Source organism: Strigops habroptila, chromosome 1 (genome assembly GCF_004027225.2).
Source record: "Strigops habroptila isolate Jane chromosome 1, bStrHab1.2.pri, whole genome shotgun sequence".
Taxonomy (NCBI): domain Eukaryota; kingdom Metazoa; phylum Chordata; class Aves; order Psittaciformes; family Psittacidae; genus Strigops; species Strigops habroptila.
Genome location: NC_044277.2, coordinates 144,778,806 through 144,793,900, shown reverse-complemented (window position 1 = coordinate 144,793,900; position 15,095 = coordinate 144,778,806). Strand labels below are relative to the sequence as shown.

The window sequence follows — 15,095 nt, the reverse complement described above, 5'->3', positions numbered from 1 at the left end:
TTGAGCTTGAGCTTGTAAGGGAGGTGAGCACATCCTGAGGTCCCTCCTGCCTTTAGCATGAGGCAGTTTTATCAGCTCTGTGTCATCTCCCCACTGAGCATCAAATCTCTTTGCAGAGAACTACAACCAACGGACATGCTTCAAAAGGACTGAAAGGTATTAATAACACACTCTCTTTTGACCAGATATGAAAGCATCAAAACAACATCAGTGAAACAAGAAAACCACAACCCATCTGTAATCTCAAGCTGTTTTCAAAACACTCCCACTGTTTTCAAGAACAAAAACTATTTTGCTAATCTTTGGGTAACATTTCATTGTGACCAAGTATGGAATGGATTTAGAATCTAATGCAATCCATTTCAGGAAACCAGGAGCTGCATCTATTCTCTACCCTCAATACAGAGGGGTTCTTACAATGAGCTTTCTTACGAAAATTCAGTAATAAGAATGGCATCTTTTGCCAGCTTTAACATATTGGCCAAAGAATAAAGCATGTATATTGTCCCATTGCTTCTTCATCACATACTATCTGCCATGGACTTGGTACTGCCTAGCTTTTTATATTCAGGTAGGTATATTTGTATCCCTTACTCCTCTGAATGAATGGCATGTTAGAATTTTTGATGAGTGGCTAAAATATGTACAGACTTTGTAAAGTTTTATGTCAAAACACGTAACATGGCTATAAACAAAACCAGTCCATATTTAGCTAGCTAAATGGATTCACCTCTAAATCATTTCATTCTTATCTCTAAGCCAGAGAATAAAGCTCTCCTAAGTTATTCAGTGCACTAGGAGAGTACCTCCCATGGAAATCTTAGCCAAATGAGTGGGGAAAAAAACCCTCAATTAAATCTGCTTATCAAACAGCTCAGTTGTAAACACTTCAGCTTTAAGTATTTTAGTTAATATAACTCACTAAAAGCAGGCACCAACTACAAGTATTTTGAGTTATTTTCAACTTCAATTTGGTTCTTTTTTTACAACATATTTTCCGCCATTCGGACTGATGTGAATTAAACGAAACCATTAAACTATTCAGCACATGAGATGGAACATTATTAGCTGCTGTGAATTCGAACTGAAATCACTGCTAATAAGCATTGCTTCTTACTCTGTAGGCCAGGCAAGATACAAGGTTTCCGTGTTTGTGTATGTTAAGAACTGTATTATAATCAGTAGTGGAAAAGGAAGGAAGCCTGGGACAATAGAGACTTGAAAATACATGAAATCATCTCTAGACTCTGTGCAATAAAAGGTTTGCATAAAGATTAAGCTTATTCAGCTGAATGTGTCAATGAAAGTAATCCAGGGAGGAAAAAGTGTGACCCAGATCATAACGTATTATATTGACTTCAGTGTTTACAACAGCGAAGAAGTGGTCTCTGAACATTTATGACTGCTTTACAGCATTCCACATGCTCCTTCTGAAAGAACTGATTAAGTTCATGTTGGTAGAATCCAAACGGGAGAACTAATTCCTTTACTACTTGCTCTTGAAGCCTATGGAGGCTTCATACGCACTAGTAAATGGTATATTTGATCATAACTAAGAAACATTAGCTGTTTTATTATAAATATATTGTGGAGACAGGCACTCTATTTAGTCACAAGATAAACATGTCAAGGTCTACTGCAGGACAACGAAAAACATACCACAGACCTTGCTACCTGCCTTGTAGTAAACATCATAAATTTCTTGTCTCTACTTGTATTTCTTATTGCTCCTTGATAGCGTCACTGTTTAAAACCCACCAACCAACCACAAAACTAACAACAGAAAACAGAACCACCCCAAAAAAACCCCAACCTCCAAATCACAACAGCAAAGCCCAAAATGTGCCTTTAGGAGAACAGAGCCTATGATAACCATGCACTGAAATGGATGCACAGATGTTCTAAGCAAATAAACCCAGATGTCTGGAAGAAGTTCCATACCTTTCTCTAGCTTTGGATGCGTGTACCTTACATGAACAGTTAAGGGGAGGAGAGGAAGGTAGGTATAAATAAATATTATAGGAAACATTTTTGTATTGTGGAGAAAGTTTTTGCACATCAGTAACTGGGATTTTCTTCCCCCTCTCACAAATTAGTATCACTTTTCTTCCCTACGCTACTAACTCTCCTGACACATGGAAAATGTTTTCAGTTCAGAACCTTGGCTTTTTTACCAACCAACCGAGCAGTACATTTCATTTCCCTTGCAACTCAGTGACTGGAAGAAAGTGCAGTCCTAGAATAACAGTATGAAATTCCAACAGTCTAGAATTATAATCAGTAATAGATTTATGCACTCATGAGGATATCTGCTAGGTTGTGGGTTTGCCTTCAGAGAGATTTAGGAAATACTCATCAGTCTACTGGGTGATGGAACAGACTAAGCCTCTGTTAGTCAATGGGGGAAATTTAGGATTACAATGTATGTGTTTAGATAAAAACAGAGTCTATATGAGGAAAAACTGTGGAAATACACCAGTCTTGAGGAGTTCCAGAAAGCAAGAGGAAAAAAGCTGATTTTTGGTTAATTTTTAGAAAAGATGCAGCTCATGTATCAGAAGCTTTGAGTACAGCACCTGGACTAACTCCATGGTGGGTATGAAAAGGCAAGGCCTTATACATGCTTGAAGGCTCTGAGATTCCTCATACCAGCAGCAGTGTTATCATTCCACCAGATGCACTGCTTGAACTATGCAAGTTTATTTAGACTGTTCAGAAAAGATGGAAAACAAGACATCACATCTTCCCGTCAGTACACGGATAAAGGATTAGAGACAATCTGCCCTTGTTCCACAGACCCCTGCCTTCTGCTGCAACACAGAGCCCGTTTGTGAGGGCACATTTTCTGCAAAGTTCTGTCTGTGCTTTGGCCAGGGCTGAAGAAGAGGCAGCTCCTCATGTCCAGCCTGAGGGTGGAGCAGCAGGGGTGGTGAGCCAGAGTTCAGTCCTCTGGCAAAGAGCTGGCTATGGTTTTGTTACTTCTGCATACAAAGGGTCTTCAATTAGCTGCATGCTGTCTGAGATAAGAGAGCCTTTATAAGCTTCCAAATGGCCTACGAATAGTGCTTCTGTTCCTTCACTGATGTGTGGGACTCTCCGGCGGGACATACAATGGCTATTGTGTTACTCAGAGAGCTGTATCCCAGTTCTATCTGGAGCCTGCTTTTTCGTGGGGTATTCATAAGTCTAGCCAATTTTTAGACTACTCGAGTTTGCCTTTAGAAACAAGGTGTCTTTCAAAAGGTAATTCAGAATGAACTGCAAGGGTGCTGCATTAACTGCAAGCTATGTAAAGTGAGGAAAAGGGCAGTGAAACCATGGCAGGAAGTGATCACTGGAGCAGCAGCACTGACACAGGAGAGCATGCCCGGACAGAGACTGAAGGAGCTTAAATTTGCTCCCATCTGAGAAAGAACAAGGCTCTGGAAAGGAATCCTGCTCTTTCTAGGTGGCACAGGCAGGATGTCTTAAAGAAACATATGGGGAGTAAGAAGGGGTAGGTCATAGATAATGAAAGGGAGACAGATCAATCATAGCATGGTTTGGGTTGGAATGGACCTTAAAGCTCAACTAGTTCTAACCCCCTGCCACTAGACCAAGTTGCTCCAAGCCCTGTCCACCCTGGCCTTGAAACATAACACTGATACATAACAGCACTGGACTGATGTTTCCTAACAAACTGCTTTCCCCTGGAAAGAAAACTAAGATTCCTAGGGCTAACAGAGCACCATTTTATACAGGGTTTTGTCAGGCTTCAGTGAAGATAGTGCCCTTCACGTCAATACATAGTTTAAGAACTAGATGAATTCAAGATACAAAGTACATAGTTTATAACAAGAATTATTTACAAAAGAACAGATAATTTTATCACTTTTGTATATATAAGAACTGGATGTCATTGTAATTCTTGACTACAGAATACATAAAACCATGTACTATTCTTTTAAAAACTGTACTCTTATAAAACCACAGTAGTTCTCCCTTGTCATGATACATGCTAACGACACCAAAATCCGTTCTCTACAAGGAAGTGGGGAGGAAACAAGATAGTAATATATCTAGAAAATTGGTAGCCAGATGTTACAGCACCCTTGGAACGCAGATAAGCAGCAAAGCTGAGATGCAGAACAAAACAATTCTGAATTCAAGGGTGAGCTGAACTGAGACAAAGGGGGCAATATCTTAATGGCAGAAACAAGAGTCCATGACTCCAAAGGCCTCAATCTGTTGAAAATCTCTGGAGAAGTCAGTATGTGTCCCAACTTCTGCCAAAAGAAAACCCATGGAAGCATTTAGAAGAAGAGTAAGGCTGAAAGGAAAGTACTAAAAATAGGGGCTGTAAGAATTCTTCCAAAGTCTGTTAGAGTCACCTTTGTCACAGGGCATTAGAGCAGCCTCAACCACAGGAACAGCTGCTTCTGTTTCCTTCAGATTCTTCTTGGCCTCATTCAACACGCAACACTCTTGCTCTGGCCATGAATTAGGGATCGATAGCAAAAGCAATGAGAAGACATCTTCACTTCTTGCCGAAGTCAGAAGACACAGAAGCAAGTAAATACAGTAAATAGATACTTACTGTAGATGCAGACAATAAATAAAGTAGAATAGTGAAGGGAAAAGAGAAAAAACCCCAAATATTTAAAGTAGGATTCTAATACTGCCTCTGGCAACAGAAGTTTCCGTGCTCTGGTGGGAAAGTCACCCAACTAACACTTCCTGGAGGTGCTTATTGCATGTTTTCTATGGACCCACCTCATACCCCTTTAACCTTAGTGTCAAAGTACACTATGTTTGTGTCTAAAAGCAAAGCCAGACAGCTGAGCACTTAACCTGTAGCATTCAGTACACCTTGAGCATAATTTTTAAAGTGATATTCAAAGGGAGAATAACCTCCTTTGGTCTAAGCTAGAGTAATTATTTTCAGTGTCCCATTAATTGAGTATCTACACCCAGTATTTGAGAGATGACAGCATTAGAAATTAAGCAGGAGAATCACCAACAAAATAGAAAAATACACTCAAAGCCACACAAGTTTCCAGGGCAAGTCCTAATTCTTAGCAACAGTGATGGAAACCATTTAACAACCAAGCGTTCAGTAGATGAACTCAATGTAAGCAACCTGTAATTGATTTGTTGAAGCTGCCTTCAGGAAGAACTCTACCACTAATTATTTAAGAGTTGAGAGAGTAAAGGGCAAAGCCACAGCAACTGAGCCATAAAGACATGTCTTGAACCAGGTAGAAGACTACTTTATTACTAAAGGTAATTCTATGCTGTGTTGATGTTATTTGCTTTTGACAACTATTAAATGAGGCAAATTAAACAAGAAGTGGTGTATTCCAAAGTTAGAACCACAACAATCGCTATTATTGCATCAAAATCCACCATCACATTTATTGGAAACTCTACTATCAACATCATGCCTGAGAAGGCTAAAACTATACTATATAAACTATACTATATAAACTATATAGTACTGTAACTATAAAACTGTAACTTTGTAACTGCATATACACATTGTCATCTGAACATCTTCTAAGGCATACCACTTAACTGAATGCCTGTGATTTTTATTCAGGTTTTAAATAAATTATGTTAGCTTCCTTCAACATCCAGCACTTTGTGATGCAGGCACCTGAAATACTATTAATTTTTTTAACTTACTGCTTTAAAAAGTTTTGCACAGAAAAGGTGGTGGCTAACAACAGCTTTGCTGCTGTCTTTAGCTGCAAAGAGTTAAGGCCTGAAAGAAGAATCCTTTAATAATCAAATTCATAGCTAAATCCCATTAAATCTTGAACCATATAATCATCTAATTACTTTTCCATGCTTGCTCATTTATAAAGTTTATTGTGGCAAAAAACCCTCCAGAACAATCATTCCTTTAATTAAGGTCCTCCTTGACTTGAGCACAGCTACCGCCAAACTCTATTGTCAGCTTCGCTTGCCTAGAACGACAGCAACATGGGTATCAACCCTCTTCCCTCAGATAGAGACAAAGCCTAGTAAAAACCATAAGGAACTCAAGTCTCCTGACAGTATAATTTGATATTATCAAGTATCAGCACAGACATCATGGAACACTGATACCACGCAAACACATACAGACAACAAGAGCAGGATAGCATCAAACACCGAGTTGCATTTCCTCTTATTGGCATGACACAACTGCCTGCTTTCTCCTTGCCGATATTTGACACTGAACATGGGACTCCCTTCGATAATTCTTCGTTATTTACTTCTTTTTTGATGTGATTAAAATAGCACAGCTAAATTCTATTTCTCCAACTTGCACATGTCTAAATTCATCAGGTCTATGTCCTACTTATAAAGGAATAACCACAACTGTGTTAGTTGCCCTCATGCACAGTTCAGTTTCAAATTACTTAAGATGTACGGGTATCTTACCAGCGTTGGTACCGGTTCTGTACAGCTCAGAGGGGCTGCTGACCTTATGGCTAGAGGGAATCCGCTGGTGGTACAGTGGAGGTGTTTTCACTAGGAGAGAAGGAAAAGCACAATTCCTCTTCAGTAACAGCTAAAATGTTAATAGTGCTATTAAAATAAGCAGAAAGAGACAGACATTTCCTTACCATACGGTGTCTCTGGTGACAGAGGAAAAGCTGGTGTGGATGGGACAAGTTCATTTCCATTTTTTGTTGGGGAGAAGACTCCCCCATCTATTTCATCTTGGTAACACGCAACAGCCATCTAGAAAGGGCACAAACAAAGCAAAATTACAGTGTGAAAATTTCCACTGAAGCCTACAACACAGTGGGGCATTTTTCATGTGATTACAGGTCGTCTCCTATAATCTGATCTACTGTTCCAGAAGAGAGATCTTGGAAAACTGAAAACATGCATAAATCTGAAAACAGAGAGGACAACAGCAGGACATCCTCAAACTGAACTGCATTTCTGAGGTAGCTACAGTCATTTGTTCTTACTGCCACACTGCCAAATAGTTTCACACCAATTTTGGACACTGAGCATGAACATGGGATTCCCCATTGGCCATTTGGTTCAATACTAAGTATTTCTTGAAAAATTCTTCATGGTTTACCTCATTGCTCTCCCCTAAAGGAATCGGTGACCCTGCATTTACAGCCTGGTCTGTAGCAGGAGACTTCATCCATCCACACCTGGTATACGATGGCTGCCCAGGGACATCATTGTCATATTGCCCAACACTTAACTTTCTGATCCTTCTCCCTGTTGCACCATCGTCTTTTGTCCCTGGTGCTGAAAACAAACAGGTAAACTGATTAATAACCTTTATTTTAATTAGAGCTGTTAAAACAAACTTCACCATTGTGCCTTCAGTGATTCTTTTCAAGGATGCTCACGAAATAACTGGTTTCATAACTGCTTTACAAAACCACGCAGGTGGGGAAACAAAACAATCAGTTGTAGTCAGTCTTGCTGGCACAAGTTAGAACACATTCGCAGTACACCTGGTTCCAGACGAGTAAAGCAGCATGCTGCTTCATTTTTGGAAGAGGTTAATCTCGGTGCCCCCGGTAGAGCCTGCCAGCAGGCGCCGCTATGGGCAGCCAAATGGGAAACCTCATCCCTAACACCGGGCAGCAAAACGATTGCTGCTTTCCAGGACTGCATTTCCCCTGAAAAAACAGCTTCTTTTTAGCTAACACACACTCTGGCCCTTCCTTATAAACACAGCCCACTGTATACCTTGTGCATCACACATGGCAATCACAATCACAAAATTAGGTATCAGACACACATAGGAGCTGTACTGTAACCTGCTGGAGGCTGAGGAATGAGCACAGGAGTAAGCTGAGCCAGCAGAACAGTCGAGGATACTCAGGGGCATAAAGCAGTATTTGTTTCCAAAGTCACTAGATTGTCATTAGATGTAGCTTTATGATTAGCAAGACTTTATACAGAGCCATCCACTCCCACCAACAGACACACTCAGAATATCCCTGCAGCAACTTTTTCCACCCTTCTTAGTAAGAATAAGCGAACAAGCAGCATCCCACAGTAGTCTTTCCTGTGTCCCAGGACAGTACAAACACAACCGATACTAGCAACTTCTCAGATACTCATTCCACCTGAAAGGTTCTAGCCAGAGGAAAAAGGGGTAAATAAATGTTTAAAATATGGATGCTTAAAAAGTATTTTCGTTTTCCAAGTTGTACCATAAAAACCATCTCAGCTGTGTCTTTTCCAGGATGTGCTAGGTATATTTATATTGACTCCATAAAAGAAATAACTGGCTACATTTGGACCCTGAAATTTAACCCTATTGGTGGAATTTTCCAGAGTGACTAGTAGGATTTAATTTATTTCTCGGCTTTAGTAGCAGTTACTGTCATATTGGCTTTAATGGTAGCAGAGATGGATTTCTGAAAGTGTCTAATTCTGTAGTTTTACAAGAGATTTATTAATATTTTTAGGATAAGCCACTATTTGCCATCAAGTTACTCAGGTTGATACAGGTCAATGCAGGATCACTGAAGTACCATGGATTTTAGTCTGCAAACCTCGTCTACATTTTAATCTTAAGTAAAATCTGTTTTCCTATATAGAAACCTGTTTGAGCACTGATACTTTATAATTGTGCTATATAATCAAGGTGAAATGTCTGTAACACCTGCACTTATGTTGCATGCCAGGTTTTACACCTTGGCTTCTTGTCAGTACTTCAGGATAGGAAATGGGTATGTGTGGAAGGTGTCCATATCATCTTTCTCTACCAAAGTGGCTGGTTTGGCCCTCCTGCTGAGTTATATGAATGGCACACTTTGGACTCCTGCTGCTCCATGATCAGGATGTGTAGGAGATGTGCTTAATCAACACATACTTACAGTTGGAAATGATTGTAAGAGTTTAAATGACACCAAGCAATGAAAGTAAGTTCTTTTAGAAATCCTCTCTTAAGAAAAATAGCTAATTCTCAAATATCTTCTTGCATGTATAGACAATAAAAACTCTCAGAGGAGAGACTTTTACTTAGTTCATTAGTTTTGCTAATGTACTTCAGAGCTGCCTCACTTAATTTAACAGATGTTTAGAGTTACTAATTTAAAAGATATCTTTTACAGTGTAAAGCATCAGGGGCCAAGACTTCATAGAAGTCACATAATTTGGTTTTGTTCTTGTAGTTTAGCTTAAAGTTTTGGCAGAGCCTCATAAATATCCCAGGAGCACATATTTATTTCTCTGAAAGCTTTTTGTATACTCTCATTTCTCTCTTTTTCCCTTGTAAATTACAACAATGAATGTTTCCCCTGCAGAACAAATAATAACATTCAAACAGATTGGTATTGGAACAGCACCAGGCCTTCATCTTGTCAGATGGTTATCACCATGCCAATGCTACAGCTAACAGAAGCACAGCCAGTGGTTAATCTTTGTTTGGTTTCTTTAGCTGCTTAGCTTTCCTGGAGTACTACTGAGAAGTATTTGTAACTATGAGAAAGAAAACACCACTAAGCTCAAAATCTTGTCTGCAGTGGCATGTCAGCAGTGCTCCATCTCATATATTAATTGTCCTGACTAAACTTCAAAAACTACTCTGTTAACTCCTGATGTATTCTACATGTTTCTACACACTGAGTGCATGAGGCACGCCATTAAAAGGTCCACATCTATATTCAGTTACCACAACAAGTTGTCAGATGAGGCTTACACGTTCCCACTTGATTCACATGGCTTGTGGGCTAGCCTCAAACTCAGCTTTATGTGAGAGTGGGGCAAGCACAGTCTATGTGGTAGGACTCTCTGGGAAGAACTTTTCTTGTGGAGGTGGAAACCAAGCTGGATTAATATCCCTTCTGCCCATTATGGAAGTCAACTATCAGTCTTTCCCAAACCCAGCAGAGTCCATTGAACACCTTCCCTTAACTTCTACCTAGTTTGTACCACAGCCAACTGAGCAAATTACAGTCAAACTGGAAACCCCTTACAACAGGCAATTATAAACCAAAGTTAGTCAGAAATATGAAAGTTTCAACATCTTTTTGTTTGCCTAAAGAGGCTCTAAATGACTTTGTGCAGTTTTGTGCATGAAGAGGTGCAGTCAACTTTAAAGATCTGGGTATTACTTCAGGCCACTTGACTGCCCTTCTATTCCTCTGCATTGTTTTTCTTGGTAGAGCTTTTTTATTATTTTTTTTTTAAGCAAAAACGATGTATTATATATAAAAAAAAAGACTTACATAAACTTGTGGAGCAGGGAACAAAACTGAGCACCAGTATTCGAGGTGTAGCCTGATGAGCACAGAGTAGAGTGGGACAATGCATATCTTCATTACATATACTGAAGTGCATGCATAGTGACTAAAAATCTTGTCAAAATATGAAATGTTAACAAAATAATGGCAGAGTATAACAAGTGATGTGAAGAGTTCTGACCTTCAGTGTCCTGCTTGACTAGAAGTCCCTGCTAAGCTGCAGCCAGATTTCAGTGTGAACTCTGCCTCTTTTAGTTACAGCAGCATAAGAATACTATGCTAAAAAGAAACAAACAAAACAAAACCAAAGCATCCAAAATATTCAAAAGTCCCATGAAGATGTAAAGTTTGCACATTCTGTTCCATAACCCACTTGCATCAATCATAACATGTCTCTGTAGAAACTCCATCAACTTGGTCACTAAGTAACATTTATCTGTGGCTACATATGTTGATACAGCAAACGTGAAATAGTCACTGATGTGAGTTGTAAAATCAAGATATGGCCTAGTTTTCAGATGCTGGCCTCACAATGTCTGTACTGGCTACACAGCTACAGTGATCCCACGTTTTTCAAACTGCTGGCTTAGGTTTAAAAGAGTTTACAAAAAATCTACATCACTTACAAATGACTAAACATACGCTTGTACAGCCAAAGAAGTTGTAAGGCCTCCTACAATGCATCATTGTAGATGCCAAGTCTAGCAGGAGGCCAGTAACCAGTGGTGTACCCTAGGTGTCCATACTGCATCCAGTCAGCACAAAGTTGAACATGAGCCAACAACTGTGTGTTTGTGGCAAAGCTTAAAACTGGAATTTAGTTAAAACTCCAGTTTTGACTTAAAACCTCAGGTTTCAACTAGTTTAGCTAAAACCTCTATTTAAACTTCCTGTTAACCACTGTAAAATTAACTCCAAGTCAGGTACCAACAATTTCCTGTGTGATGGAAACTACAACAGGTTTTGTAGTGTATTGTCAGCACATGCAAATAAGGCACATAAGGGTCTGGACAAGCTTCCTTCTCCTGTTAGTTTACAGCTTATTTCAGATGGCATGGGTTTGCTCTCCCACAGAATATCGGAGAGTGAATGGGAACATCTGGAACAGTTCAATGCTTTTAAAAGCTATTATTTAATAAAGTATGCAAGAAGGGTGACTTCCCCTCTCCTTTGTCTGCAGATACACTGTGGCATGAGTTATGATACTGTAATTTGGACCATCTTCAAAGATTTATTTTCGACAGAGGAAAGATCTCTGAAGATGTTCCAGACACTTGCAGTCAGATGTTTAGTCACCTCATTTGTATTCATTCTGCATGTTGGGATTTTTTTGAGGGAGGGAAGATGCCTTTGTTTAATGCTCAATTCGTCACTGACCTGATAAACAATATAAACTCCACACAAAATGTAAAGCTGTGTCAGTCGTGTACCTGCATTGTCCCCACCACATTAGGTGACCTAAGGATGTTTAAAGATGATATTTTCAAACACTCAATGCATGAAGAAGAATTAGAATCAGCTGAGAGGAACAATATCATTTCAACCTTCTGGAAATTACAGTCCCTCTCTTCCTCATGCTGCCTGATTCAGACAGACAGGCATCTCTTTGAGACAGCAATGGAGACAGGCAACCTCCAAATGTTGAATGCAAGTGCTCATGTGCTTTGCCTTAGTTTGATCACATAATCTTTCAAGTGCTTCTAATGTTTTGCTAAAGATGAAAGTTGTAACATTTTAAGAGTGAAAAGGTGGAGGCAGAGATTAGCCATGGGTGACAGTAATGGTAAGTTAGTTTTCTAGGCAAAAACAAAACAAAGTTTTGGCTTTCCTTCTCTACCCAGTAAGTATAAGCTTTGTGATAAAAGATGGATGGTTCCAGGAAATAAGTCTTACAAAGGATCTTTAACAGTAAACTGAGGTGATATGTTATTAGGCATGAAAGAACATACGTAGAGTGAAGTAAAGGGAGACCATATGGCTGCAGACAAAAGGTTACAAAGACATCAAAATTTCCTCAGGCTACAAACTTCTGTGTTATTTAAAATTCAGAACTACCGCAGCACTCTTACTAGTAAATGGCACCTTCATTTACTGCCAGAAACTCATCTCCATGTAACTCAGCTCATGTAAAAGCAAGAAATTGGAAAATCTTAATATACAGTGCACTGACTGACCTCTGATAAGCAACACACATAGCACTGAAGGAGAAAAGAGCCACTGTTCTACATGGTGCATAAGGACACATCCTAGAAAAAGAAATTCAAGGATCACTGCTCCTTCCTATCCTCAAAAACACTGAGCACTTAACCCAAGATGGCATTTTGACAGAACCCAGAACGTGGCTACATGGGCAGTCAACAGTTTGTGCCACATTAACCTATGTTAAGGGTACATGCGTATAAAAACCTCTAGGAAGAAGCGTGACAGGAGAGGTAGCTGCCTATCTGTCAATCCGTGCAGAAACATGCCAGCAAAGAAAGGTAAGAATGCACCATAATGTACATCCCAGCTGACACACACATTCCACTCTTAAGCTTACTCTTCTAGGTTTGCAGGGCACTGGAAACATGCACGTACTTTCTTAAGGCATACATTTTCTGCACACTCATGCAGGAAACCAGATAACTCGACCATCCCCTTGTAATTCAACCCTCTGGTTAGACACACACACAATGCATCATGTCAGTCCCATTCATCTCCAGTCCTGTTTGCTCCCGCTCACTCAGAACACCTCATTCACCCATTCAACCTCACTCAGAGCCATTCAACCCTCATCTGCCAACTCCCTCCAGCACAGGCCAATTCATGCTCTTTATATTCTTCGTTAGGTCAAGGACTGTTTGAGTGCCAGAGTATAGGCTACCCCTAAAACCTGTGCAAGACCAACCATTACTCATCAGTGAACAACTGCTGGTTTGGTTATCCTTTACTCATGGCTATCTCCTCATCCCCATGGCAGCCAGCATTTCCTTGTGCTATCAACTACAAGTGCTGCAGCACTTTCAACAGCTAATTAAGTGTCCTGGAAAATGTCCTGCTTATCCCAACCCTGTGAGTCTACTCCAAGGTAAGGTAAACCATATGCAGCAGGCCCTTTGCTCTGCTACCATCAACTCGCAATGAAAAACATATTATTGTTATTTTAAGGGATTATTTAGCTTGTATTATACAATTTTCTTTCTAGTATAGCACATGTTTACAGCCTTTCACTGCAAATATGCTGAGTACTTCAGCTTTACTGCATATGTGTGAACATGCACGAATGGACTTGGACTGAACTGATGCTTCAGCTGCGCACTGTGGAGGGAAAGCAATGTTAAAGTCTGAAGAGGAACTTTCCATGACATTATTCATTAGTTGTTCTCACGCATGCAGAAACAGACTTTTGACTTTCACCAAGCACAATGAGTTAAGTTTTTATCTGTTTGTGGTTTTGTTGTTTTAAACTGTTTCACACACAGGTTGCCCATAGAGGTGGCTGTAGATAGGAGATAATTAAAAGCCATCAGGACATGGTCCTGGGCAGCTGGGTCGAGGTGCCCCTGCCTGAGGAGGGGGTCTGATCCAGATGATCTTCAGAGGTCCTTTCCAAACTGAAACACATCTTGGTTCTGTGATTTCAGTATGAATGTGGGTGTTGCTTTGGAGCAGAGATAAAGGGTATGGAGTAAAAATTCAGTGTCAGAAACAGAGCTGCTCTTGATAGCAAACCGCACTTACGTACCACGTCCAGTGTACAAATTATACAAACCACCTCACTTTCAGACACATACATTCTATGTCTAATTAAATCCTTCAAAGAGGTCTTCTATTGACTTGAACTGGAAGTAGCTTAGGAGTCAGTATGTGTAAGGTTCTATTTGAAGCTCAGTATGATGTAAACATCCTGTAAGGATGTTCAGTATTTCTAAGAGACAGGCTTAAAAAACAAATGGGAAAACATTAACCCTCCTTTTCCCTCGCTCAGGCTGATGAAGGAGAGAAAAATGCCTTGACCAAAGGCAAGGACATAACAAAAAGTGAAGGAGCTTCCTGACTCCTACACTTTCTTTCACACTGTACCCTGTTGCCCTGCCAAAATCACCCACAATTCTAAATGCTCTCTGTATTTTCACATTTAATTCTAAAGTCATCACTGTCTTTAAAACAAATTGTCTTTCACAACATGCCCCAAGGACTCTATTCTCCCCAGTCTCTATTAGGGCAAAAAGTTTATCTGCTTTACCTGAATTTACAAATGGAAAGTAACTGACAGTGACTTCTGGGAGAAGACCAGAATCAGTGAGAAAAATCCAAATATTTCAGATTCATACCTTTAAACACAGCATGTAAAAGGTGGCTCATTCTAAATGACCCTTTTACCCCCCTCACTAGCTTCACTGTATACCAAAGAGAAGAGTTCTCTCCTGCTGGAAAAATCTCATTTCCAATTTTTCCATCAGCTAATCATTTGGAAAAATTTAAGAGAATTTCAAACTGATGAATTCAGTCCTGCAAGAGCCACAGAACTCATACTGTGTATTAAAAACAAACATACAGTGAAGTACCTCACATATACGCATCATGGATTTCTGGGCTGCTTTAGTCCTCAGTTATGCTCCTAAACACAAAATTGGATCCTTCCACCACAAGGAAGGATCCATCCTCGGTGATCCATCATATCTATGATGGTGATCCATCATAATCATGTGCATGAACGGAAACCACACACTAGTTAGGCACAATCATCATCCAATGGTTTCACATATCCAAGTGGGCTTGAGCTGAAGCAGCTCATTTGTGTCCACGGGCACATGTTCTGGCGTGTCGGATGATGCTGAATCAAATCCTGGAGACACAAGCAAGTCTTTCATTGCACCAAGACTGGAGGTAGGAAGAGGGAGAAGAGGAAGAGGG

The 15,095-nt window shown here is 40.0% G+C and overlaps 1 protein-coding gene across 5 annotated transcripts in view; it reads right to left on the bottom strand.

The window, feature by feature from the left end:
- Positions 1-15,095, bottom strand: part of TNS3 (tensin 3) — a 198,625-nt gene that overhangs the window by 36,817 nt on the left and 146,713 nt on the right. For 4 of the 5 annotated variants that reach the window (XM_030487554.1, XM_030487525.1, XM_030487545.1 and 1 more), the window contains exons 20-22: positions 7,064-7,242; positions 6,594-6,711; positions 6,409-6,498 (exon numbers count right to left, since the gene is read on the bottom strand). In XM_030487554.1, the coding sequence (XP_030343414.1) occupies positions 6,409-6,498; positions 6,594-6,711; positions 7,064-7,242 (387 nt within the window). The remainder of the gene's footprint in view (positions 1-6,408; positions 6,499-6,593; positions 6,712-7,063; positions 7,243-15,095) is intronic. The other variant, XM_030487535.1, reaches the window with a different exon arrangement.